Source organism: Pseudorasbora parva, chromosome 20 (genome assembly GCF_024679245.1).
Source record: "Pseudorasbora parva isolate DD20220531a chromosome 20, ASM2467924v1, whole genome shotgun sequence".
NCBI lineage: Eukaryota > Metazoa > Chordata > Actinopteri > Cypriniformes > Gobionidae > Pseudorasbora > Pseudorasbora parva.
In genome coordinates, this window is record NC_090191.1 from 43,745,524 (window position 1) to 43,763,852 (window position 18,329).

The 18,329-nt window shown below is 45.4% G+C and overlaps 1 protein-coding gene across 1 annotated transcript; it reads left to right on the plus strand.

The window, feature by feature from the left end:
- Positions 1–1,229: 1,229 nt before the first annotated feature.
- rpap3 (RNA polymerase II associated protein 3) lies at positions 1,230–17,871 on the plus strand. The gene is made up of 17 exons (XM_067426958.1): positions 1,230–1,341; positions 1,885–2,065; positions 2,145–2,291; positions 6,168–6,278; positions 7,710–7,837; positions 8,209–8,330; positions 8,805–8,875; positions 9,243–9,413; positions 9,879–10,006; positions 10,244–10,365; positions 10,445–10,515; positions 10,793–10,882; positions 11,001–11,101; positions 11,413–11,527; positions 16,336–16,433; positions 16,529–16,629; positions 17,610–17,871. The coding sequence occupies exons 2-17, from the start codon at positions 1,916–1,918 to the stop codon at positions 17,693–17,695; spliced, it is 1,812 nt and encodes a 603-aa protein (XP_067283059.1). The 5' UTR covers positions 1,230–1,341; positions 1,885–1,915; the 3' UTR covers positions 17,696–17,871.
- Positions 17,872–18,329: the final 458 nt, after the last annotated feature.

Sequence of the window (18,329 nt, forward strand, 5' to 3'; positions counted from 1 at the left end):
ACACAAATTGGAATTACATACGTTTAAAATAAGAGATACAAGTCTAAATTATTTGATAAAAGTCTAAATAATGAAATAAAAGTCTAAATAATACGATAAAAGTATAAATTGTGAGATAAAAGTCTAAATTATGAGATAAAAGTATGCAATAAAAATTATGAAAAATTAATCAAAATCATGATTAAAATTATGACATACTAAATTATGAAATTAAAGTAAAAAATGATGGTGAAAAGTCGAAATAATGACTAATTATGAGATTAAAATAGAAATTAGATACGTTTCAAAATAGTATAAATACTAACGTATATCATAACTATAAGTTTATTTCTAAATCATAATTATAATTTTTAAAAATATTTTCTAATTTAATGTCTTAGTCAAAAATTTGACTTTTTAATTTCATAATTATTTTTACACGTATAGTATACAAATATATTAATAAATATAGAATTCAATATAACTTGATATCACCATATATATATATATATTAATTATACTAATAGATGTTGGTAGATTATTTTTAATTATTTTTCCAAATAAAAGCCCCTAAACCCAAACACAGGAATCATTATTGTTCCACAGTCACATATAGAATACATTTTTTTGAATTAATATAGAATTAAGTCATTATGACATTAAACAGTCAAAATTATGACATTACTTTTGAGATTAAAATAGAAAAACAACGAACAAAATCTAAATTATGAGATAAAAGTTTAAATTATGTTATAAAAAGTGAAATAAAAATATATATGAGAAATTAGTTAAGATCATGATTAAAATTATGACATACTAAATTATGAAATTAAAGTAAAAAGTCAAAATTATAACACTAATTGGGAGATTAAAATAGAAATTAGATACATTTCAAAATAGTATAAATACTGACGTATATCATTACTTGATCGTTTTATTTTGTTGTTTTATTTCATATTTTAATATCTTTATTAATGTCATAATTTTGATTTCATAATGATTTGTGACACGTATATGACTTGATTCTTAATATATATATAATTATTATTATTACATATTTGTAATTCATTTTACTGTTTTATATATCTTTAAATATAAGCGAAGTTGAAATAATGTGACAACAGAAGCGAATACCATTATTAAGGCTGTCTTTAAATATATGTTTAAAATAAAAGTTTTTTAAGAAAATGGAGTCGTTAGTTGCAGACACGACTGTTCCTGTTAGATATACATAATAAAGGCCTTTATTATGTATATCCATGGTGCGTACGACGTGTGTTCGCGCATGCGCAGAGAGGAGTTAATACTGTCATGGCGCTGATCACAAACTATTGATCCCAAACTGTTCATCATCTTCATCAGGTAGGACACACACAATCTGTAAAAGGGATATTAACCCTTGTTTTACTGAACAATATGCCTCCGTTATGAGTTAATAATCAGTGTTTATGTGTGACTTGGATCATTTAGCGCTGTATTTCTCTCGCAGATACAGCGAATGTTCTGGATTGTCTGATTTATGGTTAAACAGTTATTTATCTTGATCCATAATTTCACGACGAATCACATCATTCTCTTATAATTCTTCCTGTGTTAAGGGCCTTTTTCAGTGCCACGTTGTTGTTAGTTTCTCTTTCGAGGTTTCCATGGTAACCGTCAACTTATCATAGTTAAGTTTCAACAATTGCTGTTTTCACTGTAAAATCCGCGAAAATAATCTCACTGTTGCCTAGGAACGCGCAGTCACCATGGCAACTGCATAGCAACATACACAAAGAGTTTTTTCGGAACATGTTAAATCATAATATACACCGATCAGGCATAACATTATGACCCCCTTCCTAATATTGTGTTTTCTGACCCGTCTCAGATGGATTGGACTAATTGTTTTTAAATGTGTTTCAGGGCATGTGTGTGTTTGTCTGAGAGTGCCGTGATGTCTGGAAATAAAGCCGTGGAGCTGCAGATTCAGATGCGACAGAACGCAGAGGATCTGCAGAGCTTTATGAAGGAGCTGGACAACTGGGAGGACGAGATCAAGCAGAAAGACCAGCAGCTTCGCAGCGGAGACAGCAGAGAAACACCAGTAAAAACCCCGTGATTCTGAGCTACAAACATTAAACATTCGGCTCCTTGTTTGCTTAAGAGTTTATGTTTTATTTCAGAAAACACTCCCGCCGGTGAGGAACAAAGATTATAAAAAGACAAAGAAGAGGGTGAAGCGTCAGACTAACGGCGGCGGCGGCGGACCGAAAGATCAATCGCAGCGGATTAAATCCTACGATTATCAGGCCTGGGACAAATTTGATGTGGTAATGCATTGTCCATTCTGATTTATTCTGATGATTTTTAAAAAAAAAAAGTAATTAATTACAGTACTTAGTTACTCGTCACATCACAGAAGTAATCTGATTACGTAACGCACGTTACTTGTAATGCGTTACTCGTCACATCACAGAAGTAATCTGATTACGTAACGCACGTTACTTGTAATGCGTTACTCGTCACATCACAGAAGTAATCTGATTACGTAACGCTCGTTACTTGTAATGCGTTACTCGTCACGTCACAGAAGTAATCTGATTACGTAACGCTCGTTACTTGTAATGCGTTACTCGTCACATCACAGAAGTAATCTGATTACGTAACGCTCGTTACTTGTAATGCGTTACTCGTTACATCACAGAAGTAATCTGATTACGTAACGCTCGTTACTTGTAATGCGATACTCGTCACATCACAGAAGTAATCTGATTACGTAACGCTCGTTACTTGTAATGCGTTACTCGTCACATCACAGAAGTAATCTGATTACGTAACGCACGTTACTTGTAATGCGATACTCGTCACATCACAGAAGTAATCTGATTACGTAACGCACGTTACTTGTAATGCGATACTCGTCACATCACAGAAGTAATCTGATTACGTAACGCACGTTACTTGTAATGCGATACTCGTCACATCACAGAAGTAATCTGATTACGTAACGCACGTTACTTGTAATGCGATACTCGTCACATCGCAGAAGTAGTCTGATTACGTAACGCTCGTTACTTGTAATGCGATACTCGTCACATCGCAGAAGTAATCTGATTACGTAACGCACGTTACTTGTAATGCGATACTCGTCACATCACAGAAGTAATCTGATTACGTAACGCACGTTACTTGTAATGCGTTACTCGTTACATCACAGAAGTAATCTGATTACGTAACGCTCGTTACTTGTAATGCGTTACTCGTCACATCACAGAAGTAATCTGATTACGTAACGCTCGTTACTTGTAATGCGTTACTCGTCACATCACAGAAGTAATCTGATTACGTAACGCACGTTACTTGTAATGCGATACTCGTCACATCACAGAAGTAATCTGATTACGTAACGCACGTTACTTGTAATGCGATACTCGTCACATCACAGAAGTAATCTGATTACGTAACGCTCGTTACTTGTAATGCGATACTCGTCACATCGCAGAAGTAATCTGATTACGTAACGCTCGTTACTTGTAATGCGTTACTCGTCACATCGCAGAAGTAATCTGATTACGTAACGCACGTTACTTGTAATGCGTTACTCGTCACATCGCAGAAGTAATCTGATTACGTAACGCTCGTTACTTGTAATGCGTTACTCGTCACATCGCAGAAGTAATCTGATTACGTAACGCTCGTTACTTGTAATGCGATACTCGTCACATCACAGAAGTAATCTGATTACGTAACGCACGTTACTTGTAATGCGATACTCGTTACATCACAGAAGTAATCTGATTACGTAACGCACGTTACTTGTAATGCGATACTCGTCACATCACAGAAGTAATCTGATTACGTAACGCACGTTACTTGTAATGCGTTACTCGTCACATCACAGAAGTAATCTGATTACGTAACGCACGTTACTTGTAATGCGATACTCGTCACATCACAGAAGTAATCTGTTTACGTAACGCACGTTACTTGTAATGCGTTACTCGTCACATCACAGAAGTAATCTGATTACGTAACGCACGTTACTTGTAATGCGTTACTCGTCACATCACAGAAGTAATCTGATTACGTAACGCACGTTACTTGTAATGCGTTACTCGTCACATCACAGAAGTAATCTGATTACGTAACGCACGTTACTTGTAATGCGATACTCGTCACATCACAGAAGTAATCTGATTACGTAACGCTCGTTACTTGTAATGCGTTACTCGTCACATCACAGAAGTAATCTGATTACGTAACGCTCGTTACTTGTAATGCGTTACTCGTCACATCACAGAAGTAATCTGATTACGTAACGCACGTTACTTGTAATGCGTTACTCGTCACATCACAGAAGTAATCTGATTACGTAACGCACGTTACTTGTAATGCGTTACTCGTCACATCACAGAAGTAATCTGATTACGTAACGCACGTTACTTGTAATGCGTTACTCGTCACATCACAGAAGTAATCTGATTACGTAACGCACGTTACTTGTAATGCGTTACTCGTCACATCACAGAAGTAATCTGATTACGTAACGCACGTTACTTGTAATGCGTTACTCGTCACATCACAGAAGTAATCTGATTACGTAACGCACGTTACTTGTAATGCGATACTCGTCACATCACAGAAGTAATCTGATTACGTAACGCTCGTTACTTGTAATGCGTTACTCGTCACATCACAGAAGTAATCTGATTACGTAACGCTCGTTACTTGTAATGCGTTACTCGTCACATCACAGAAGTAATCTGATTACGTAACGCACGTTACTTGTATTGCGTTACTCGTCACATCACAGAAGTAATCTGATTACGTAACGCACGTTACTTGTAATGCGTTACTCGTCACGTCACAGAAGTAATCTGATTACGTAACGCACGTTACTTGTAATGCGTTACTCGTCACGTCACAGAAGTAATCTGATTACGTAACGCTCGTTACTTGTAATGCGTTACTCGTCACGTCACAGAAGTAATCTGATTACGTAACGCTCGTTACTTGTAATGCGTTACTCGTTACGTCACAGAAGTAATCTGATTACGTAACGCTCGTTACTTGTAATGCGATACTCGTCACATCACAGAAGTAATCTGATTACGTAACGCACGTTACTTGTAATGCGTTACTCGTCACATCACAGAAGTAATCTGATTATGTAACGCTCGTTACTTGTAATGCGTTACTCGTCACATCACAGAAGTAATCTGATTACGTAACGCACGTTACTTGTAATGCGTTACTCGTCACATCACAGAAGTAATCTGATTACGTAACGCTCGTTACTTGTAATGCGATACTCGTCACATCACAGAAGTAATCTGATTACGTAACGCACGTTACTTGTAATGCGTTACTCGTCACATCACAGAAGTAATCTGATTACGTAACGCACGTTACTTGTAATGCGTTTCTCGTCACATCACAGAAGTAATCTGATTACGTAACGCTCGTTACTTGTAATGCGTTACTCGTCACGTCACAGAAGTAATCTGATTACGTAACGCTCGTTACTTGTAATGCGTTACTCGTCACGTCACAGAAGTAATCTGATTACGTAACGCTCGTTACTTGTAATGCGTTACTCGTCACGTCACAGAAGTAATCTGATTACGTAACGCACGTTACTTGTAATGCGTTACTCGTCACATCACAGAAGTAATCTGATTACGTAACGCACGTTACTTGTAATGCGATACTCGTCACGTCACAGAAGTAATCTGATTACGTAACGCTCGTTACTTGTAATGCGTTACTCGTTACATCACAGAAGTAATCTGATTACGTAACGCTCGTTACTTGTAATGCGTTACTCGTTACATCACAGAAGTAATCTGATTACGTAATGCTCGTTACTTGTAATGCGTTACTCGTCACATCACAGAAGTAATCTGATTACGTAACGCACGTTACTTGTAATGTGTTACTCGTCACATCACAGAAGTAATCTGATTACGTAACGCACGTTACTTGTAATGCGTTACTCGTTACATCACAGAAGTAATCTGATTACGTAACGCACGTTACTTGTAATGCGATACTCGTCACATCACAGAAGTAATCTGATTACGTAACGCTCGTTACTTGTAATGCGTTACTCGTCACATCACAGAAGTAATCTGATTACGTAACGCACGTTACTTGTAATGCGTTACCTCCTTCAGTGTTCAACAATCAATATTGTTTGTTTGCAGGAAAGGACTCTGGAGTCCATGGACGCAGAGGAGAGTCCGGTGCAATCCAATGAATCCGACACTGAAGGGATTCAGGAGGACCGAGATCTGGCGCTCACTGAGAAAGAGAAGGTACACACTGCAAAAAATGCTCTTCTTATTTAGTTTTGTTTCCAGTCCAAATATCTAAATATTCTTAAATGCATTTACTAGATCAGTAAAACAACATCAGATATTTTTTATTCTTGTTTTTCTGGGGAAAAATATCTAAATGAAGAGAGTTTTTGCTCAAAAAATGATCTGCCAATGGGGTGAGAAAAATAATACATTTTAATATAAATAACAAAAGTAATAATTTCTGCTTGGGATCATTGGCAGATCATTTTGCCTGTTTTATTTTGATTTTATTTGCAACAAAACAAGAAAAAATATCTCATGTCGTTTTACTGATCTTTGATCTTTCCAGTATTCATATTCTTGTGTGATCGACGCCCCATCCTCAATGATCCCATCTCCGGTGTGATACCCTGAACTCTCGAATATTCTGCTCTAATCTGACCTCTGACCTGTGCGGTGTCCAGACTAATAATCCTCCAGTGTGTGTTAATAGGCCAGAGGAGAACTGAGTCTGGTTTCTCTAAGGTTTATTTTTCTCCATCATGCCCTGATGGAGTTTCGGTTCCTTTGGTCGCCTTTGGCTTGGCTTGCTCAGTTGGGGACACTAACATTATGATCAGAGTTATTCAACTAAATATACAAATAACATTAATTACTAAATTAAGTGTATCAACTAGGACTGTGCAATATATCGAAATATCGCAACAGCACGCAGTATCTGAATGATTTGAATAGGCTACTTCAACAGAGTATAAAGTGTACAATTTATGTTGACGCCTGGGCTCACGACTGTTACTTATGTGACTTGCTCTAAAAAGAGTTATTAAATGCAATAACTTGTGAAAATCAATTCCTTACAATCTCGCACTGTATCAGATTTGTGACAAATGTTTGCTAAAACTTTCAGAAAAACACTCTGGTCACTTTCAGAAGCTGTAGCGATGCTTTCTTTTCCCAGAAACACAAATGGTGTCTCAGTTTTTATATTATAATTTTTTTAAATGTCATTTAAATAGATTTTACACACTAATATTAATATCGTATCGCATATCAAATATAGCATTATTTAACGAGGTGTTGCATATCGCATATTTCTTCAATATCACTGATCTGCCAACATTGTCTCTCTCTGATAAATTAAAATAAGCTGATAACATCACTGTTTACTCCAGAACGACTGTACAGCCAAATCTAATTCTGCTGCAGTATTGTCCTGTTTAACACTGAAGCTGCTCTGACACAATCGGCACTGGAGAAGAGCGATAGAAATAAAGATGATTGATTACTTATCTAGTAAATGCATCTTGATTTAAGAATTTTTAGATATTTAGACTGGAAACAAGACAAAAACACTGAGTGAGGACACCACTGAGAATTCCCCATGATTTATGCTTTCATACACGAGTGTGTGTGTGTGTGTGTGTGTGTGTGTGTGTGATGTTTCAGGGCAATCAGTTCTTCAAGGACGGCCGGTTTGACAGCGCCATCGAGTGTTACACCAGAGCAATGGACGCCGATCCGCACAGCCCCGTCCTGCCCACTAACAGAGCCGCCTGTTTCTTCAGACTGAAAAAGTACGTCTCCGTCCTTCTTTCTTTCGATTGTAGAGCCGCTGTAGTGAGATGGGCTTTGTAACGACGTCTTTAGTGCCTTTATGGGTCTTGAGAGAGGAAATGACATTGGTGTCAATGAAGGCCTTTCTGAGCCATCGGATTTCAACACTAATATCTTCATCTGTGTGTGAAGATGAGCGGAGGTCTGACGGCTGGCCAACCACTGGAGGAATTAATGACACTTATGGCTGAACTAACACTATTTTATTTGTAAGAAAACAAGGACAAACATCTTCTGTCGTTTCACTGATCTAGTAAATGCATCTTGATTTAAGAATGTTTGCAGTGTGTGTGGCTGGATGGGTCCTAATTTGAGCGTTTCTGTGCCGCAGGTTCGCCGTGGCGGAGTCGGACTGTCATTTGGCGATCGCTCTGGATGGTAAATATACGAAAGCTTACATTAGGAGAGCGGCGGCGCGAGCGGCTCTGAAGAAACATCAGGAAGCTCTTGAAGGTCTGAAAAGCCGTTTCTCAGCACACACACACACACACACACACACACACACACACACACACACACACACACACACGCACACTGCAATAAATGCTCTTCCTACTCAGTATTTTTGTCTTGTTTCTAGTCCAAACATCTAAAAATTCTCAAAACAAGAAGTATTTCCTAGACAAGCAAAAGTAATTGTCTTGTTTTGGGGAAAATAACTCAAAATGAAGAGAGTTTTTGCTTAAAATAAGATAAATAATCTGCCAATGGGGTGAGAAAAATAATCTTAATTCAAACAGAAAACAAGATTATTTTGCCTGTTTTAAAACTCATCGTTTCACTGATCTAGTAAATGGATCTTAATTTAAGAATTGTTAGATATTTAGACTGGAAACGAGACAGAATGACGGAGTGAGAAGAGCGTTGTTTGCGGTGCCGGGATTATGGAGGAAGTCACGGATAGTCAAGTCTCTTCTGTTCCTCCAGATTATGAAGTGGTTCTCAAACTGGATCCTGAAAACGCCGAGGCGCGGAATGAAATCCAGAAACTCCAGCAGGTGTGTTACTGACCCTCACACACACACACACGCACACACGCACACACACACACTGTGAAAATGCTGCAATCAAGATGCATTTACTAGATCAGTAAAACGACTACTGCTCAAGAAACATTTATGATTATTATCAGCGTTGAAACTGTGGTGTCATTTGGTTTGTTTTTTAGGATCCTGAAAGCCTTCACTTCACATTTTTAATAATAATGCTCACTTAATTTAATTAAGGCAACAAGTTTGCATAATTTAATTAAGTAAACTGAACAAATGAGTTTTTACGGTGTAGAAGCAATTGCAAACATATCGAGATATATATCGAATATCATAAAAACATTTGACAATATCCAGATGATGATTTTTATTTTAGCTATTGCCCGGCCCTACTCAGACGGATCCGTCAGCGATGGCCGCTTCGCTCCCGGCCGTGGGTTCGAGCGGAGAGATGGAGGAGAAGAGCCGGGGAATCGCTGAGCCCGCCACGGGTCCGCTCATACAGGAACAGATCCGCAAACAAGAAGCCGTCGTGCAGAAAGAGCGGGTGAGACTCGGACCGCAGCGGCTCTGGGGAAGCCCAGCACTCCGGCATTACAGACTTCATATCTAACACTTCTTAAATCAAGAAGCATTTACTAGATCAGGAAAACGACAGGAGATATTTATGCTCGTTCTGGGGGAAAATAACTCAAAATGAAGAGAGTTTTTGCTTAAAATGAGATAAATAATCTGCCAATGGGGTGAGAAAAATAATCTTGTTTTCTGTTTGAATTAAGATTATTTTTCTCACCCCATTGGCAGATTATTGATCTTATTTTAAGCAAAAACTCTCTTCATTTAGATCTTATTTTCAGCAAAACGAGCATAAATATCGTTTCACTGATCTAGTAAATGAATATTGATTGAAGAATATTTCGATATTTGGACTGGACCGAGACAGAAACCCTAAATAAGGAGCATGAGCTGGAGCAGATGTGAACGCTGATGCCATGTGTTCCTCATGTGACAGGGAAACGCCTTCTTCAAAGAGGGCGAGTACGAGGCGGCTGTGGACTGTTACTCTAAAGGGATGGAGGCGGACGACACCAACGCCCTTCTGCCCGCCAACAGAGCCATGGCCTTCCTCAAGCTCCACAGGTCAGATCTTCAGAAGACAGGGCTATTATCAGCGGTCGCCGTGAATGTTTAGGAGTGTCGGAGCTCTGAAGCGTCACAGATTCGTGTCGCAGCTGATATATTTGCTTACCCGTTTTGCTTTTCCGTTACGCGTCCGGTGTGAGAGGGCTTTAAGAAATGCATTTTTTGCAGTGCATAACAGTGAATAACCAACGGTGTCGTTGTGTGTGTGTGTGTGTGTGTGTGTGTGTGTTGTAGGTTCAGCGAGGCGGAGCAGGACTGCAGTGCGGCCGTCGCTCTGGACTCCTCGTACGCCAAAGCCTTCGCCAGACGAGCCACAGCCAGAGCCGCTTTAGGCCGGATCAGAGAAGCCAAAGAAGGTTAGAGCTAAAGTTACCGCTCCATCCGTTCAGCTTTCACGCCGAGTCCTTCATAAACACGTCTCATGTCTGTGTGCAGATTTTGAGCAGGTTCTGAAGCTCGAGCCGGGGAACAAACAAGCCATGAATGAGATCGAGAAACTCACAGCGGTACGAGACGCTTTTCTGCTCATGTGTGGATGAACGCAGGGAAAAACACACACACAGACATTCTCACACACACACTATATGTTGGTGTTGGTCACATTTTATGCACTTACACGCCGATTACGAACAGAACACACACATTTGCTGCAGTTTCACTCACCGCCTGTGGTTCCCACCCATGACCGAAAACACACACACACACACACACACACACACACACACACTTCTTTAGTGACATTGGAGTCCATGTTTATCATAAGCATCATTCCTCATTACTCAGGAGATGAGGACCAGCGCTCTGGAGCCGGTGGAGAACACACACAGGAGAACCATCCAGCCCATCAGCAAACCTGCTCATCTCCGATCCACTGTGAGTCTGAGACGGAGACGCTACACAGCAGGAGGTGGTCAGAAGGCTTTATTTAAATGACTCGTGTGTGTGTGTGTGTGTGTGTGTGTGTGTGTGTGTGTGTGTGTGTGTGTGTCAGAAACCCTTGCACAGGCTGGAGATACAGGAGATCTCACCGTCCGTCACGTCCTCACCCCATCATAAGATCCAGAAGATGGAGATCTCAGACACTCAGCCCAGGTCAGAACTCACTCACACACTCTCTCACTCACACACACACTCACTCATTCACTCATTCACTCACTCTCACTCACTCACTCACACACACACACACACACACACACACACACACTCACTCACTCACTCACTCACTCACTCACTCACTCACTCACTCACTCACTCACTCACTCACTCACTCACTCACTCACACACACACACACACACACACACACACTCACTCACTCACTCACTCACTCACTCACTCACTCACTCACTCACTCACACACTCACTCACTCACTCACTCACTCACTCCTGCTCTCGTGTGTTTCAGGGCTTCCTCTGCAGCCCCTGAGTCGATTCCTCCTCCACCCGGGAACAGTTTCCAGCTGGAGGCAGACCTCCGACAGATCAGCCGTTACCCACAATGTACTTACAGATATCTAAAGGTACGTCAGTATGCGGTCAGTGTGAGGTCAGTGTGTGGTCAGAGTTTGATCAGTGTGCCGTCAGTGTGCCGGTCGGTGTGAGGTCAGTATGCGGTCAGTGTGAGGTCAGTGTGCCGTGTGCGGTCAGTGTGTGGTCAGAGTTTGATCAGTGTGCCGTCAGTGTGCCGGTCGGTGTGAGGTCAGTGTGCGGTCAGAGTTTGATCAGTGTGCCGTCAGTGTGCGGTCGGTGTTTGGTCAGTGTGCTGTCGGTGTGCCGTCAGTGTGCCATCAGTGTGCCGTCGGTGTTCGGTCAGTGTGCTGTTGGTGTTCGGTCAGTGTGCTGTCTGCGGTCAGTGTTTGGTCAGTGTGCCGTCTGCGGTCAGTGTGCCGTCGGTGTTTGGTCAGTGTGCCGTCAGTGTGCCGTCGGTGTTTGGTCAGTGTGCCGTCAGTGTGCCGTCGGTGTTTGGTCAGTGTGCCGTCAGTGTTTGGTCAGTGTGCCGTCGGTGTTTGGTCAGTGTGCTGTCTGCGGTCAGTGTTTGGTCAGTGTGCCGTCTGCGGTCAGTGTTTGGTCAGTGTGCCGTCTGCGGTCAGTGTTTGGTCAGTGTGCCGTCTGCGGTCAGTGTTTGGTCAGTGTGCCGTCGGTGTTTGGTCAGTGTGCCGTCTGCGGTCAGTGTTTGGTCAGTGTGCCGTCGGTGTTTGGTCAGTGTGCCGCCGGTGTTTGGTCAGTGTGCCGTCGGTGTTTGGTCAGTGTTTGGTCAGTGTGCCGTCTGCGGTCAGTGTTTGGTCAGTGTGCCGTCTGCGGTCAGTGTGCCGTCGGTGTTTGGTCAGTGTGCCGTCAGTGTTTGGTCAGTGTGCCGTCGGTGTTTGGTCAGTGTGCCGCCGGTGTTTGGTCAGTGTGCTGTCTGCGGTCAGTGTTTGGTCAGTGTGCCGTCTGCGGTCAGTGTTTGGTCAGTGTGCCGTCTGCGGTCAGTGTTTGGTCAGTGTGCCGTCTGCGGTCAGTGTGCCGTCTGCGGTCAGTGTTTGGTCAGTGTGCCGTCTGCGGTCAGTGTGCCGTCGGTGTTTGGTCAGTGTGCCGTCAGTGTGCCGTCGGTGTTTGGTCAGTGTGCTGTCTGCGGTCAGTGTTTGGTCAGTGTGCCGTCTGCGGTCAGTGTTTGGTCAGTGTGCCGTCTGCGGTCAGTGTTTGGTCAGTGTGCCGTCTGCGGTCAGTGTTTGGTCAGTGTGCCGTCTGCGGTCAGTGTTTGGTCAGTGTGCCGTCGGTGTTTGGTCAGTGTGCCGTCTGCGGTCAGTGTTTGGTCAGTGTGCCGTCGGTGTTTGGTCAGTGTGCCGCCGGTGTTTGGTCAGTGTGCCGTCGGTGTTTGGTCAGTGTGCCGTCTGCGGTCAGTGTTTGGTCAGTGTGCCGTCGGTGTTTGGTCAGTGTGCCGTCTGCGGTCAGTGTTTGGTCAGTGTGCCGTCGGTGTTTGGTCAGTGTGCCGCCGGTGTTTGGTCAGTGTGCCGTCGGTGTTTGGTCAGTGTTTGGTCAGTGTGCCGTCTGCGGTCAGTGTTTGGTCAGTGTGCCGTCTGCGGTCAGTGTGCCGTCGGTGTTTGGTCAGTGTGCCGTCGGTGTTTGGTCAGTGTGCCGTCGGTGTTTGGTCAGTGTGCCGCCGGTGTTTGGTCAGTGTGCTGTCTGCGGTCAGTGTTTGGTCAGTGTGCCGTCGGTGTTTGGTCAGTGTGCCGTCAGTGTGCCGTCGGTGTTTGGTCAGTGTGCTGTCTGCGGTCAGTGTTTGGTCAGTGTGCCGTCTGCGGTCAGTGTTTGGTCAGTGTGCCGTCTGCGGTCAGTGTTTGGTCAGTGTGCCGTCTGCGGTCAGTGTTTGGTCAGTGTGCCGTCGGTGTTTGGTCAGTGTGCCGTCTGCGGTCAGTGTTTGGTCAGTGTGCCGTCGGTGTTTGGTCAGTGTGCCGCCGGTGTTTGGTCAGTGTGCCGTCGGTGTTTGGTCAGTGTTTGGTCAGTGTGCCGTCTGCGGTCAGTGTTTGGTCAGTGTGCCGTCTGCGGTCAGTGTGCCGTCGGTGTTTGGTCAGTGTGCCGTCGGTGTTTGGTCAGTGTGCCGTCGGTGTTTGGTCAGTGTGCCGCCGGTGTTTGGTCAGTGTGCTGTCTGCGGTCAGTGTTTGGTCAGTGTGCCGTCTGCGGTCAGTGTTTGGTCAGTGTGCCGTCTGCGGTCAGTGTTTGGTCAGTGTGCCGTCTGCGGTCAGTGTGCCGTCTGCGGTCAGTGTTTGGTCAGTGTGCCGTCTGCGGTCAGTGTTTGGTCAGTGTGCCGTCTGCGGTCAGTGTGCCGTCTGCGGTCAGTGTTTGGTCAGTGTGCCGTCTGCGGTCAGTGTGCCGTCGGTGTTTGGTCAGTGTGCCGTCGGTGTTTGGTCAGTGTGCCGCCGGTGTTTGGTCAGTGTGCTGTCTGCGGTCAGTGTTTGGTCAGTGTGCCGTCTGCGGTCAGTGTTTGGTCAGTGTGCCGTCGGTGTTTGGTCAGTGTGCCGCCGGTGTTTGGTCAGTGTGCTGTCTGCGGTCAGTGTTTGGTCAGTGTGCCGTCTGCGGTCAGTGTTTGGTCAGTGTGCCGTCTGCGGTCAGTGTTTGGTCAGTGTGCCGTCTGCGGTCAGTGTGCCGTCTGCGGTCAGTGTTTGGTCAGTGTGCCGTCTGCGGTCAGTGTTTGGTCAGTGTGCCGTCTGCGGTCAGTGTTTGGTCAGTGTGCCTTCGGTGTTTGGTCAGTGTTTGGTCAGTGTGCCGTCTGCGGTCAGTGTTTGGTCAGTGTGCTGTCTGCGGTCAGTGTTTGGTCAGTGTGCCGTCTGCGGTCAGTGTTTGGTCAGTGTGCCGTCTGCGGTCAGTGTTTGGTCAGTGTGCCGTCTGCGGTCAGTGTGCCGTCTGCGGTCAGTGTTTGGTCAGTGTGCCGTCTGCGGTCAGTGTGCCGTCGGTGTTTGGTCAGTGTGCCGTCAGTGTGCCGTCGGTGTTTGGTCAGTGTGCTGTCTGCGGTCAGTGTTTGGTCAGTGTGCCGTCTGCGGTCAGTGTTTGGTCAGTGTGCCGTCTGCGGTCAGTGTTTGGTCAGTGTGCCGTCTGCGGTCAGTGTTTGGTCAGTGTGCCGTCGGTGTTTGGTCAGTGTGCCGTCTGCGGTCAGTGTTTGGTCAGTGTGCCGTCGGTGTTTGGTCAGTGTGCCGCCGGTGTTTGGTCAGTGTGCCGTCGGTGTTTGGTCAGTGTGCCGTCTGCGGTCAGTGTTTGGTCAGTGTGCCGTCTGCGGTCAGTGTGCCGTCGGTGTTTGGTCAGTGTGCCGTCGGTGTTTGGTCAGTGTGCCGCCGGTGTTTGGTCAGTGTGCTGTCTGCGGTCAGTGTTTGGTCAGTGTGCCGTCTGCGGTCAGTGTTTGGTCAGTGTGCCGTCTGCGGTCAGTGTTTGGTCAGTGTGCCGTCTGCGGTCAGTGTGCCGTCTGCGGTCAGTGTTTGGTCAGTGTGCCGTCTGCGGTCAGTGTTTGGTCAGTGTGCCGTCTGCGGTCAGTGTGCCGTCTGCGGTCAGTGTTTGGTCAGTGTGCCTTCGGTGTTTGGTCAGTGTTTGGTCAGTGTGCCGTCTGCGGTCAGTGTTTGGTCAGTGTGCCGTCGGTGTTTGGTCAGTGTGCCGTCTGCGGTCAGTGTTTGGTCAGTGTGCCGTCTGCGGTCAGTGTTTGGTCAGTGTGCCGTCTGCGGTCAGTGTGCCGTCTGCGGTCAGTGTTTGGTCAGTGTGCCGTCTGCGGTCAGTGTGCCGGCTGCGGTCAGTGTTTGGTCAGTGTGCCGTCTGCGGTCAGTGTTTGGTCAGTGTGCCGTCTGCGGTCAGTGTGCCGTCAGTGATCAGTGTTTGGTCAGTGTGCCGTCTGCGGTCAGGGTTTGGTCAGTGTGCCGTCTGCGGTCAGTGTGCCGTCTGCGGTCAGTGTTTGGTCAGTGTGCCGTCTGCGGTCAGTGTGCCGTCTGCGGTCAGTGTGCCGGCTGCGGTCAGTGTTTGGTCAGTGTGCCGTCTGCGGTCAGTGTTTGGTCAGTGTGCCGTCTGCGGTCAGTGTGCCGTCAGTGATCAGTGTTTGGTCAGTGTGCCGTCTGCGGTCAGGGTTTGGTCAGTGTGCCGTCTGCGGTCAGTGTGCCGTCAGTGATCAGTGTTTGGTCAGTGTGCCGTCTGCGGTCAGTGTTTGGTCAGTGTGCCGTCTGCGGTCAGTGTTTGGTCAGTGTGCCGTCGGTGTTTGGTCAGTGTTTGGTCAGTGTGCCGTCTGCGGTCAGTGTTTGGTCAGTGTGCCGTCGGTGTTTGGTCAGTGTGCCGTCGGTGTTTGGTCAGTGTGCCGTCAGTGTTTGGTCAGTGTGCCGTCAGTGTTTGGTCAGTGTGCCGTCAGTGTTTGGTCAGTGTGCCGTCAGTGTTTGGTCAGTGTGCCGTCGGTGTTTGGTCAGTGTGCCGTCGGTGTTTGGTCAGTGTGCCGTCGGTGTTTGGTCAGTGTGCCGTCGGTGTTTGGTCAGTGTGCCGTCGGTGTTTGGTCAGTGTGCCGTCAGTGTTTGGTCAGTGTGCCGTCGGTGTTTGGTCAGTGTGCCGTCAGTGTTTGGTCAGTGTGCCGTCAGTGTTTGGTCAGTGTGCCGTCAGTGTTTGGTCAGTGTGCCGTCGGTGTTTGGTCAGTGTGCCGTCAGTGTTTGGTCAGTGTGCCGTCGGTGTTTGGTCAGTGTGCCGTCTGCGGTCAGTGTTTGGTCAGTGTGCCGTCTGCGGTCAGTGTTTGGTCAGTGTGCCGTCGGTGTTTGGTCAGTGTGCCGTCAGTGTGCCGTCTGCGGTCAGTGTGCCGTCAGTCCATCATTCCTCACTCCATCATTCACCCTTTCAGCAAATCAGCCCAGATGCGTATCCGAAGATCTTCCAGAATTCTCTGGAGCCGGACGTCCTCAACCTCATGCTCCAGACCTTCCACAGCTTCTACATCCCGTGAGTTCAGGATCACAATATAATATCATTCATGACCTGCAAGAGGATTTATGATCATTACTGCACACAAACACTCACTTCCTGTTTCCTGTCAGACACGAGGATGCGTCTCTCCTGCTGGCCGTCCTGAGGAGCCTGACGAGTGTGAGGAGGTTTGACATGGCCGTCATGTTCATGTCGTCCGCAGAGAAGAAAAGTATAAACACACACACTCATACACACACACACACTCATACACACACTCACACTCATACACACAAACACACACACACTCAGACAATTATACACTCTCACTCACACAAACATACACACACACACACTCAGACAATCATACACTCTCACTCACACAAACATACACACACACACACACTCAGACAATCATACACTCTCACTCACACAAACATACACACACACACACACACACACACACAGACAATCATACACTCTCACTCACACAATCATACACACTCACTCTCCCACACACACACTCTCTCTCACTCACACAAACATACACACTCATTCTCCCACACACACACACTCACTCACTCACACTCACACACTCTCTTACTCACACTCACACACTCTCTAATACACACACACTCTAATACACACACACACTCACTCACTCACTCACTCACACACTCTCTTACTCACACACTCTCTAATACACACACACTCACTCACTCACTCTCACTCACACACTCACTCTCACTCACACACTCTCTAATACACACACTCTCTCTCACACACACACACTCTCTCACACACACACTCACTCTCTCACTCACACACACACTCTCTAATACACACACTCTCTCTCACACACACACTCACTCTCTCACTCACACACTCACTCTTACTCACACACTCTAATACACACACACTCACTCTCCCACACACACACACACTCTCTCTCTCTCTCACTCTTACACACACACTCACTCACTCACACACTCTCTAATACACACACACTCACTCACACACACACACACACACTCACTCACTCACTCACACACTCACTCTCCCACACACACACGCACACACTCACTCTCCCACACACACACGCACACACTCACTCACACACTCACTCTCACTCACACACTCTCTCTCACTCACACACTCTCTAATACACACACACTCGTCCTCAGTGCTGAACAGTAATCTCTTGTCTTCCAGTTCTCCAGGATCTGTTTGACTGGATTCACAGCGCTGGTCTCGGAGACTCTTCGGTTCAAGACTTACAGAAGAAATACGGCCTCTGACCTCTGACCTCCATCTCCTGTTCAGATTTCAGCTCTTAAACTCTTTCACTGGCGTCTCCCTGTCCTGAATCAGACGCTCATTAAATATGCTGATCAGGTGACCATTGTTCTGCTCTCTGATTGGTTCTGTCTCCTGTTTTTCTGAATGCTCAGTATTAAAGTCGACGTGAAATCCAGTGAGTGAGTGACTCGTTAAAGTACTGATTTATTCTGAAATATGCCCACAAAAGCAGAGCGTGATATGATCATAATACTGTCCTGATGATATCTTGATACACTGGAGCTCAAGCAGCGTGGACTCTGTGCCTCTCCGCTCTTCCTCCAGACTCTGGGACCCTGATTCCCAAAGGAAATGCTGAATTTACTGTCATCAGAGAGCATAACTCTGGCCCACTCAGCAGTCCTTTTAGTCGTTAGCCCAGGCGAGACGCTTCTGATGATCAAGAGCGGCTCGACACAAGGGATGTGAAGCTGAAGCCCGTCTCGCATACGTCTGTGCGCAGTGGTTCTTAAAGCACTGACTCCAGCTGCAGTCCACTCTTTGCACTGCAAAGTATTTTTTTCTTGTTTCCAGTCCAAATATCTAAATATTCTTAAATCAAGATGCATTTACTAGATCAGTGAAATTACATAA